Source organism: Desmodus rotundus, chromosome 11 (assembly GCF_022682495.2).
Source record: "Desmodus rotundus isolate HL8 chromosome 11, HLdesRot8A.1, whole genome shotgun sequence".
Taxonomy (NCBI): Eukaryota; Metazoa; Chordata; class Mammalia; order Chiroptera; family Phyllostomidae; genus Desmodus; species Desmodus rotundus.
Window position 1 is genome coordinate 81,011,419 of NC_071397.1, and position 12,075 is coordinate 81,023,493.

Below are 12,075 nucleotides of genomic sequence, written 5' to 3' on the forward strand. Positions count from 1 at the left end.
CCCAGTCCAACAGCCCAGGAAAACATATGCCCCCATTCCCTATTACTACCGCCCCCGCCTGATTCCCCCACCTTCAGGCAGCTGAGTTTTAAACCCAGCCTCAAATCCGATCCCTAATGCGCGAGTCGCCCCCCACCCCGACTGCGCACCCACTGCCGCCCTCGCACCAGTGAGTCAGAGCCCAGTTCTGGTTCTGCTGCCCCGGAGCGTCCGGACTGGGGCGCCCGTGGTGCGGACCCCGAACGGGAGGAAGGCGGCAGCAGCGCGCGGCGGCGCGGGCCCGGGCGGCCGGAGCCGGGGAGCGGGGTTTGCGCAGGAAAAGGCGCCGCCGCGGGCCCGGGCCGCCCCTCCCTAGCCCTGGGCTCCCCGCCCGCGCGCTGCCCAGGCCTCCAGGCGCGCCAGGAGCGGCGCGGCGGCGCGAGAACCGAAGGGGAGCGGCGGCTGGGCCGGCGGGGCAGCGGGGCCAGCCCTGCAGCCGAGCGGGCGGCAGCCGGGCGACCGCGGAGGCGGCGGGCAGGGCGCGTGCGCACTGCAGGGGCGCCAGATTTGGCGGGAGGGGGAGTGTCCAAAGCTCTTTGTTTGATGGCATCTCTGTTTACAGAGTTTACACTTCAATATCAACCTGTTTCCTCCTCCTCCTTCTCCTCCTTCTCCTCCTCCTCCTCGACCTCCTCCTCCTCCTCCTCCTCCTCTTTCTCCTGAGAAACTTCGGCCCGGCGGTGCGGAACGCCGCTGCGCAGCCGGGCAGGGACGCAGGCAGGCGGCGGGCAGCGGGAGGCGGCAGCCCCTTGCGGTCCCCGCAGCTCCCGGCTGAGCCCGGCGCCCGCCGCGCCATGGCCCGGAGACCCCGGCACAGGTAACGGGGAGCCCGGGCGGGCGGCTGCAGGTGGGGGCGCGCGGGGCGCCAGACTCCCGGAGAGCAGGTGGGAATTCGTTCCCGGATCTTGTGCGGGGCTGTCAGATCGTGCGAGGACCTAGAGCCTCTGCCTCCGCAGCAAAAGCCGCTGGAAAGACTGATGAATGAAAGAATCGGTGCAGGAAATATGTCAGGACGTCGGGAAGCACGCCCTGCGGCTCATTTTGCAAGTTGCATGGGGATGCGTTTCTCTAGGGGAGAAGCGGCAGCCCGTTCCAGCCGGGGGCAGAGTGGTGCCCACCAGCCCCTGGGAGCCCACTAGGTCCCTGGCTTGATGCCGCGGGTGTCGGCGAGGGAGTCGCAGCGTAATTGCTGGATGCACTACGATCTGTTTGGACTTGGACATGCAGAGCATATGGCAGATATAGGGAAAATGCCGGATTGTTCAGTAGCTGCAGGTAGTTTATTTGGGTTTCATTCATTCTTTATGGAGTCGAGGATGAGCGTCAGCTGACAGGCGGCTGGGAAAAGAAAGATTTTAGGGGAGGAAAAGAGTCACTATACTTGCAACATTGTTTTAAGCTCTGGTTCTGAAGGCTGTAATCAATATTCTCTGGGAGGCTATTTTTAATGCGAACATTGCACAGGCGCCCGCGCCGCACATGTCACTGCACTTGGGATGGGTGGATGAAGTCCCCTTACGTTTTGGACGGACGGACGGACGGGGAACAGAAAAGGAGGGAAACACTTGTCCGAACTGTCAGTTGCCGGCGCTGCCGCTTCCAAACCCGTCTCCGGACTTCCCGGGCCGGAAGCGCCGGAGCTCCCGAAGAGCGGCGGGGTCCGGGGGCTGACTCCGCGGCCGACACGGTTGCCACTCTGCGGGAACGGACGGAGGCGGGCAGCACCCGAGGCCGCTGCCTCGCAACCGGGACGCAATCCGCTGGGCAAGAGGTCCGCGCGCGGCGCGCACACGTGGGCATGGCTGAGGTCGCGGCTCCTTCCTGCACTCTGCTCCCACCACCTCCGGTCGCCGGGGCGGAGAAGGGGAGACAAGGCGGACCCTAGCGCAAAGGTTCTGGGATAAAGTCCCTGGGGGCCCAGCAAACCCAGCCTCTTTTCTCCTGGGTAGTTTGACGGTCTTGTGCTCGTTTTTGAACCAGCGGCCGCTGGACCTGGGGTGGCACTGGGAAGTTGCAAGGAGCGTGGGTGCGGGCCCTGCGGTAGCACCCTCGGACCCTGCCTGGCCGGGCGGGGAGCAGCGCCGAAGCGTGGCTGGGCGCCGCGGAAAGAGGCGAACTGGAGGCCCCTGGGTCCCTACTCCTCGCCCTGGGTCCGGCCTAGCGGGGCGCGGGTGCTGCTCCCGAAGTGGTTTCACCTTCGCTTTGGGGACTTAACAGTAGAGAGCCGAGGTCACCTATTTTTTCTGGGAGGAGGTGAGGAGAGAGCTGGGAAGGCTTGCGGAGAGGAGGCGCGGTGGAGACTCCGCGCCGCGAGCTCAAGAACGTCCCCGCGGGGCGGGGCCTGTCCGTTCCCTGCGGCTCCCAGGTAGCGGAGGGGGGGAGGCAGCCTGGAGGGGCGGGAACCTTGAACCTGCCTCCGGGGGAAGAGAAACCCGGCTGCGAGCCCGGAGCCGTTTCTTGCAGGGCCAGCGTCAACTCGGCAGGGATTATTAACCAGGTCAGCGAAATGAGTCTGAACCCCTTTTCTAGAATCACAGAATCGGCCACAAGGCACTTCCTCCCGCTCCCCTCCCTCTTCCCAACCCCCAACCCCTCTCTTCTTTTTCGTTTCTTTGCACGGTTTGTTTCCTTGACAGAACGTAATATTCATAGTTGTACTCTTGTAACCACACCGGGTCTAGCAGGTGGGGGAGTCGAGTGCATCAAGCCTGAAATCAGCCTTTGAAAGTTCTCTGACTGTTGGGTCTGAGATCTTGTCAGAACAGATAAAGGAAAAGTTATTTCAGGTCCTTAGTAGAAATTAATCATGCTACTTAGGAGACCGGGGACAACTTAGAGCATGGAAATCGCATGCAAATCTCAAAGGCGAGACCCCTTGCCCAGCCTGCGGACCGGCCCAGGCGCTGTGTGAGCAGAACGTGGCTCTCCTTCTGCTCCCCTCGTGGCCTCTTCAGCACCTGCAGGAGTCACACACCACGTTTCCCCCCGAGGACTTGGCCTTTGCACATCTCTGCTGCTGTGCTTAATCCTTAAGAGGCACAGAAGACATGGAATCATTACGAATTAGCATTGGAAAGTACCTTAGAAATAGAATCCCAACCCTTTATGTATACGCGAGGAACTGAGGTCCTGAGAGAGAGGAAGTGATTTGTCCAAGTCACGCAGCTAGGTGGAGGCAAAACTAGGACTGGCATCTTGGCCTCCAGAGCCCTAGTCCTGTTCGATGATGCCTGTTCACTCTCAACTGATGTTGGCTGCCCCCTATGGGCGGCTGAATATATTGCTTGTTCCTGGGTGTTGAGCTGTTTCCAAGAGAGTTCTGAAAGTGTGATCTCCACATTCCGCCAAGCCTAAGAAGTTAAATCGAGTTGAATCTATGGCTCCACTTTGATTACTCTGGTTTTCTTGGTATCCTGGATATTTCACAAGGATGCCACTTCACTTCGGGGATTTCCAAGGAGTTCCCTGTGAACCTTTCAAAAGATGCTGACCTACAGCTCTGGGCTTTTAACAATATTTTCACTTGTGATACTTGTGTTTTTTACTAAAGGGAAACTATTGTAATAATTGATCAGAAGCTATGAGCCTGTTACTGACACTGCAGAGCAGGATTAGGCTCTTGTTTGAAGGGATAGACACTAAATGAAAGAAAAGGGTATAGATTATAAATACAGTTTAATGGCCTTTTTTTTAATGATAGCATTTTTCATTTGGGTCACGTCCTACTTGTCACCATGCATCTTGGACTTTCAGATTGTTGCCAAAATAATAGTTTTATACTGTAAGAACTTCTAATTCACAATTTTTAAGCACTTTTGCTTGACTTATAAAAGGTGGGTAGTGTATACTTGTAAGTTAGTTTGGGAAGACAAATCTGATATGAATATAAACTTCCTTTTTAAAAATAATAAGTTGCAGTATGATACTGCTTTATATTATTATTTTACTGGTCTCAGTTTCATGGATTTCTCAATATTACAAACAAATTTTAGTGAAGTTGCTAAGAGTATAATTTTTCTTCATATCTTAATTTTATAAGTAAAATTACAAGTAAACTGTGACTAAAATTGCAGTATAATTCAGTATATGAATTCAGCACATGATTAACAAACATTAATTATAGAGTAACTTCAAAAGTCATCCAAATTCAAAGTTTTGGTCAGCTAGTTAAAAGAAAAGTCTCTTTTGAAGACAATAATGGGTTTTTTTTTAAGCCATCTGGAGGAATATCTCAGTTGTGAATTAGGTACATTTTAAGATGTTTCAAATACCATTCCATTGGAGGTAGAAAAAAACAAGAGTAAATAAGTTTCTGACTATCAAGTGGCCTAATTATTCACTTAGTTACTCTGGAAACTGAGTGTTGTAAACATGGCTACAAGTTGGATCAGCCTAGCCTGGAGTTTTGAACTGTTTGATATTAATGTTCTTTACAAAGCAGATCACTTGATTGTTTTTATCCTTCCTCAGGTTTTTAAATCCTTTCCTTTTAGATTCTCTTAATCTTCTAATCTTTAAAGGATGACTATAATTATATTGTGGGGGATATTACTTCCTGATTTTTTTCCTCTTAATAAAACACCAGTCCCATTGGAACAACATAATTGAGTTGTTTATTGTATTTGGGAAATATTATTTAAGTGATGTCACGTATGCCAAAGACCTTGAGTGTATACTTATAAAAAGGACATGTGCTCTCATTCCTTTTATTGTCCTTAACATTAAGTTTTAAACTTAAACCTTCATTGGTTGGAGGGTTGCCAAATGTGTAACTTGTCACTGGTCTAACAGTAACAGCAGGTTTAAACATGCAGAGCAGTAAGAAAGTGCCAGGTCCGTGGCTGTATCTGTGGAGACCAATAACAGCAGAACCAGTTTACAATACTAGAGCAACAGAATGCAGAAAACAATCTCGTTGTGCAAGTTTTCAAAGTTTTATCATCATAACCTTTGAAAAGGCTGCTGAGGAGTTTTTGTGTGTGTTTTGCAGCCTAGTAGTTTAAACTTTCTTGTTTCAGTCCATATCTGCCTCTTCTTTTGTATTTCTGCAGCATATACAGTAGTGACGAGGATGATGAAGACATTGAGATGTGTGACCATGACTACGATGGGCTTCTTCCCAAGTCTGGGAAGCGTCACTTGGGGAAAACTAGGTGGACCAGGGAAGAGGTAACTAATCATGTTATTGAAACATGGGAAGAAACTAGAATGTACCCATTTGTGAAAAACAAAATTTCAGCCAAACTACAAGTGCTCAAACTCGGGCTTTTGAAATCTTAACCTAGCCTGCCTGTGCGGCATATTCATACTTACCTTTCACCGCTCCCCCATAGGTACACTCTACCATAAATTTCCAACCCTTCAAGTGTCCGCTCCTTCTTACTTCATGTTTCATGTGTGTTGCCCACTGCCTAATCTGTTCTTGTCCTTTTGCTCCACAACTTCTAACTACTTCATTACCTGTGAAGATACCACCTCTTCTATGAAGCCATCCCTCGCTTCTCATACAGGTTAGATGCACCCTCCAATCCTTGGATACGTGTTCTTACTATTGTTGCTGTAACGTGTATGCCTCTTCAGTAGACTACAAGTCTACTGAGGGTAGGGCTACACATCTGTTCATTTTTATGTTCCCCGAACCCAGAATTGCTTAACACGAAATGGAATATTAACAAGTGTTCCCTGAATAAATTGATGAATTGCTATTTCCAAAAACAAAACAAACAAAAGAATAAAGCAACACTCACATAGAACCTGTCTTGTTATAAAGGATTCATTCTTTTTTAAAAAAATTTTTGTCTTTATTTATTTTTAGAGAGAACAGAAGGGAGGGAGAGAGAAAGGGAGAGAAACATTGATCGGTTGCCTCTCGCATGCCAGCTGGGGACATGCCCCGTACCCAGGCATGTGCCCTGACAGGAATCGAACCAGTGACCTTTTGGTTTACAGACCAGCACTCAGTCCACGGAGCCACACCAGCCAAGGCTCATTTAACATTCTTGATATATAATATATAGTATTTCACAGAGCCATATACGTGAAGGTCTGTTCTAAAAGCAGCCAATAATGGAAGAACATATATCTGCTTCTTACCTTTTTCTGATAGTTTATCAAAAGCTTATCTTTGTAGGAATGAAAAAATATTTAAGGAGAAAAATAATTAACATATGGTAAAAGTTACTTATCTTTAAAGTTTCAAAAATTTTACAACTGTTTAAAATTTTACAACAAAAATGTTACCACTCTGTTAGAATTATTGGTACTGACTCTTCAGTTTTGGCCCACCCTACTTCGTTTCAACCAGAGCTCCTCCGGATAGGCAGGCAGGGTTTCCACTGAGGTCCACAGGAAATGAATATTTTACCTGTGCAGATTTGGGCCGAGATGGCCCTTAGAGATACAGAGTTCTGTTGTTAACACTGGTTTCCTAGTTGCCACGTCTGTGTCACACCAGGGATCCACAATGTGTGGGAAGTTACCTTTGCCAAAAAGTGAGGGTTCCCTTCAGCTGATAGAACATGTTTAGAAAGAGTGAGCTGAAAGATTCCCCCCCCCGATGTTTAATGTCTTCTGTGTCCTAATAAGTTTAAATCATAAATATCTTGATACAAAAACTAAATGATTTTCTTACATCATGCATGCCTTCAAGTTTAATTAAGGAAAGTGATCTTCCAACAGCATAGTGATTGAACTGTTTCTCACTCGAGATCCTATCCAATGTCTTGAATCTAACATTGGAGTTCGTTTTTTTCCCCACAGGGTAAAACTTTTAACAGTTACCATGTACTAAACATTCAAGGAGCCAGGCATTAGGCTAAATGTTTTGCATAGTTACTGAATGTCACCCCCAAACAATCTTGTTGACATCATCATTCCCATTGCATAGATGACAATACTAAGGCCTAGAAAAGCAAAATGATATACCCAAGCTTATATAACCACTGTAATCAATTGCTGAGTCAAGATTCAGACTCTGGTCTTTCTGACTTTAAAATAAATCTATGCTCTAAATCAGTATATTACATTAATTATCTGTTGCATTTGTGTATTTTTGAGAGGTTTTTTTTTCCCCTGAATTAGATGATTAGATTGATTTCCCTTTACTTGAATAGATTAGAGTTGTATGGTCAATGACTGATATCCTAGGATTGCCTTTAAATGTCTTAGGATGAAAAACTTAAGAAGCTGGTGGAACAGAATGGAACAGATGACTGGAAAGTTATTGCCAATTATCTTCCGGTAAGTCAGTAAGTTTTTCTTTCTGTAAAAGGAAATCTTACAAAGATCTTTAAGTAAGATATTTTAGGAGCATATATTAAGACATTACATATCTGCTCATATAGAAGAAGTAGAGGGAGAAATACCTCACCCATAACTTGTAGTGTATATTATAATACATATAATTAGTGTATCTAAATATTACTATTGGATTTTATGACATTTTAATTTTTTTTTCCATTTTATCTTTTCATTTGTTAGGACAATATAAATGATCACTTTTGTGATTTATTATATGGTAGATGACTAACCTTGTAATATTTCCCCAAGTCACCTTCTTTTGAGTTTCCTGTTTTTTTGTAAGAGCCGTACTTCTGATACCACAGTTTGGAATTCTGGAGACCTTCCAGACTCACCTTACTCCTCATCCCCTACACCAAAGTAGCAACCAGGGGTTCTGGAAATTCTGTCGGCAGTCCCTTCTTTTCATTCTCCTCTCCATTCCGGCCCCCCTTTCCTCTTCTCTGGATGATTACAATGGCTTCCTACTTAGAGTTTTCCACTTTTTTATCCATTGGAGAGGGAGCTTCCTAATGCAGCTGTACCCTGCCTTTTCAAAACCAACATCAATGACCTCGTCTCACAAATTAAGTGCACTGCCTGGACCTGGCATACAGCGTCCTCCCATGTGGCCCCAACATAGAGCTCCAGTTCTGTTTCTGACTTCCTCTCCGTAAGCACACTCAGTTACACTCATTTCTGCTTTCCCTCTGGGCTTTTGTCCCTGGTGATGCCACTGCCTAGAATGTTTTGCATAGTTACTTCATGTCCTTCAAAGTCCCTATCAAGAGCTTTTCCAGACTCCTCCCAAGGAAACATAATTTCTCGTCCTAAGAAGGCATTCCTTTTCCTACCCCAATATCATTTTGCATTGATTTCTTCTTGCCTATGAATCAAATTCTGCCTTCTACTCATTGTATATTTGTCTTTTCCTTCTTATAAGATTGTAAGCTCTTATAAAGTGGGGCCTATCTTTATTCATTGTCTGAAATATTAACAGTTGTGGCTCTAAATTGAAGCACATCTCTTAGTTTGAATGGGAGTCATGAGAGCGGGTTTCCATAAAAGCTTGACCTTAATATTGAATCTCTAACAAGGCTTAATCTTAGTCCAAGGTACTACCACATGCACAGACTGAGATTAAGACTGAGTTAAATTCACAGCCGTATATGCAATATGATGGTCCTTTTGTTCATGTGGCCGGATTATTGCCCTCAGGAGGCAGAACTTCTCACTTAAAATGCAACTTTGATGTATTATTTGTATGTTTTTTAGCAGTAAGTAATGAGGGATAGATGAACTCTTCAAACATGCCCTTGTATGTTCTTGAACATATTCACTGTATGTTAGCTGTGCACAATTCATGTTATAACAAAGTCTTCATGTGCACTTAGCACATCATATCTATATGACAATGCATACTTTTTTTTATCTAGAATCGAACAGATGTGCAGTGCCAGCACCGATGGCAGAAAGTACTAAACCCTGAGCTCATCAAGGGTCCTTGGACCAAAGAAGAAGATCAGAGAGTAAGTTCCTTCTTCACTGGCATGTGAATCACAATTATGAGTATCCCCCCAAATGTCCTTGTTGAGTGTTTCCTAACTTGAAGAAACAGGTAAAGTGTGCAAACAGGAAGCAGAGGAATCTATTCCTATATTTTCAATGAATGAAAGCAGATTTTTAGAAATTTTCTAAAGAACTTGTAACAGAATGATTACACTGACTCATTACATAACATTAAAACATAGGTTATTTTTGTGTGTTTATCTGAAGGTGATAGAGCTTGTACAGAAATACGGTCCGAAACGTTGGTCTGTTATTGCCAAGCACTTAAAGGGGAGAATTGGAAAACAATGTAGGGAGAGGTGGCATAACCACTTGAATCCAGAAGTTAAGAAAACCTCCTGGACAGAAGAGGAAGACAGAATTATTTACCAGGCACACAAGAGACTGGGGAACAGATGGGCAGAAATCGCAAAGCTACTGCCTGGACGGTAATAATATGTCAAAAAATATATTCATTGGGAAGAATAAGGGAGTGGGTATTGAACAGTCTGTTTTAAATGTATGGTGAGTGAATTACATTCCATCAATCATGTTTCATTAGATAAACCAGATCCATAGCTTTTGGAACCAGAGGAGATCTTAGAGTTTATCTGGTTGAGTCCTGCGAGAGTCCACCCAATGGTGAGCCTTGGGCCAACTCATTGAACTTTCCTCGGGCTCAGTTTCCCCATAACATAGTTTACAGGGCCAATGTTAACATCAAGTAACATACATTTCAAAGCACTTGGTAAACTACAAAACTCTAAACATAGAGAAGGAACCTGAGAGGGACAGCTTGTCTGTGATCTGACTTCACAGAGCTGGTTAAGTGGCCGGAAGGACCTCAGCTGCCATTTTCCTGGCACTAGCATTCCATTATACCACTTGGCTTAATTTTTGTTCTTTTGAAGAAAGAAATAGTGTATTTATCCAATTAACGTGACTGCTCCCACGTTTTTAAATAATGTCAGTATTATGCTTTCTTTTTAATGAACAAGGCCAAAAAATGACCTCATTATGAGGGATATGTATGGAAGCTCACTGTTGTCCATTTTCCCTATTTAAACAACCATAACAGATTTTTTGTAAAGCTTACATAAAAAATATGTAAGTCAAAATATTTTAAGTCGTTTTCTTCAGCTGTATAATCCAAAAGTGGAGGGAGGGTCATTTCAAAGAGGGCCATGCTTCTGATGGCTTATGTAGTATTCTCTTGTGATGTTCCAAAGCATTTCCTCCCTGGCAATTCAGAATAAGCTTAGCGAATTCATGAGATTGATAAATGGACGCCTTTTCTCCCATACGGTCTGAGAGAATGTGCTGTTGATTCTTCTAAAAATTTAAGGGGCAATTGAACTTCCTCTTTCTTTAGCATACATTCCCCACCCCCATCGAAATAGTAAAAAGGAGGCTTAAAACGGTTCTTTTGAATTGAGAAACTGTTTTCCTGAGAATTGAAAGACTTTAGTAAAAATGCTTTGCAGTTGGAAAATATATTGGAAGTTAGCATCTTTCCCTTCTGGATCCCATTTTCCATTCTCACTTCTGTCTGGTTAACAGAACAATTTGAGGTGGTTTTCAAAAAGTGGGAGTTTTTTCCACTCATGATTTCTGACTTGTGCTATTGGAGATAGAGAGAGGACAGTGAGGGGCAGTGGCATCACTGTCATCCACCCGACTTCACTCAGAGCCTGTTGTGGCGTCTGCGCAGGCCCCGCTAGGCCAGACTCCAAGGAGTAACTTTCTAAGACAGCAGGGACTTGCAGTCATATTGGAGTCTTGTACCACGGTCAGAACAAACATGAAGTGCTGTTGTACTGAAAATACTCTTATCAAAGAAAGAAAATGGTTAAAGGATTTCAATATTCGTAGAAAACTACAACTCCATATTATGTAATTAAGAGCTATGAATGGATTTTTAATTAGGTAATAGGGGAAACATGATTTTAGAATGCAGAAATGACTGAAATGATTAAAAAGAAAAGACATTATTGGTGGACCCAAAGAAAAGGTCTCTGTTAGAAACAGTTTTCTGTCAATTAACTCTAATCTGAATTGAAATTTTTGTTTGTGAAATTTGTATGTGATATATTTCTGTGCAGAACTGATAATGCTATCAAGAACCACTGGAATTCTACAATGCGTCGGAAGGTTGAACAGGAAGGTTATCTGCAGGAGTCTTCCAAAGCCAGCCAGCCAACTGTGGCCACAAGTTTCCAGAAGAACAGCCATTTGATGGGTTTTGCTCATGCTCCACCTTCAGCTCAACTCTCCCCAACCGGTCAGCCTTCAGTGAACAACGACTATTCGTATTACCACCTCTCTGAAGCACAAAATGTAAGCCACTCCTGAGAATTTTGTTTAGCGAGAGAGATGGTTATTTTAACTCTAGGTAATGCTAACACCCTGCAGTTTCCTGATTTTCAGAGAGCATGTATAAACAGATCATGGGGTAGATATTGGTCTTCCTGATATGTTTCTGGAAACGAGGGTAGTGAATGATTTGTCCAGGGTTACACAACTCACAGAGATAGTGCAGACTAGAATCCAAGTTGTTCGATTCTGCCTCTGCCTCTAATCTAATTTGAAGTTAGTTTTTGAATGTGAACTTACTTAAGGTCCTGTTGAGGAAGAAGGCAGCTGTAGTCAAATTCTTTTCTCTCCCACAATGAAAGTGAGTTTAATTACATTTAAAGAGGAGATAGATCGACACTGAAATGCAACAGACAATTTTAAGTTTCATTCTGGTCGTGATCGAACAAAAATGTCTTGATTTATTCATTCTGTGTTTACTTTCTTGCTCCACATCTGGAGCAGTCTTGTGGCACTATTCTCTGGTATCTCCTTTTATTCTCCTTGGTGCAGTGTGATCCCTTCTTCATTTCCTGATATTTATATACTTAGGGAAAGAAAAGTTCTTAGTTGGTGGAAAGAGAAGAATAAACAGGAAAAAATTGAGAAGCTCTAATCTTAAAATTAACAATAAGAAACTGTAATTTACCCAAGAATACAGAGCTCATATGCAAATTCGATGCAAAATATATTTGCAGAGTTTTGAGATGTATTTGACTACAGACTTTCCAAAAGGTCTCAGGTGAATGAAGTACCGTAAGAGGCTTTGTGCTACTTATTAAAGCTCATATTATTTCCAGAGAAATATTTTTATTTATAAATGGCTAATGCCATAAGTTTTTCCCACCAAAACTTCCA

The 12,075-nt window shown here is 44.3% G+C and overlaps 1 protein-coding gene across 5 annotated transcripts in view; it reads left to right on the forward strand.

Annotated features, from left to right (window-relative positions):
- Positions 1 to 605: 605 nt before the first annotated feature.
- Positions 606 to 12,075, forward strand: part of MYB (MYB proto-oncogene, transcription factor) — a 33,862-nt gene continuing 22,392 nt past the window's right edge. For 2 of the 5 annotated variants that reach the window (XM_045188803.2, XM_024552191.3), the window contains exons 1-6: positions 606 to 856; positions 5,091 to 5,208; positions 7,207 to 7,278; positions 8,754 to 8,846; positions 9,094 to 9,314; positions 10,968 to 11,202. In XM_045188803.2, coding sequence (XP_045044738.2) covers positions 834 to 856; positions 5,091 to 5,208; positions 7,207 to 7,278; positions 8,754 to 8,846; positions 9,094 to 9,314; positions 10,968 to 11,202 — 762 coding nt within the window. In that variant the 5' untranslated portion in view covers positions 606 to 833. Of the gene's footprint in view, positions 857 to 2,458; positions 2,537 to 5,090; positions 5,209 to 7,206; positions 7,279 to 8,753; positions 8,847 to 9,093; positions 9,315 to 10,967; positions 11,203 to 12,075 lie in introns of those variants that run through there. The other 3 variants (XM_053914174.2, XM_053914175.2, XM_045188802.2) reach the window with 3 other exon arrangements.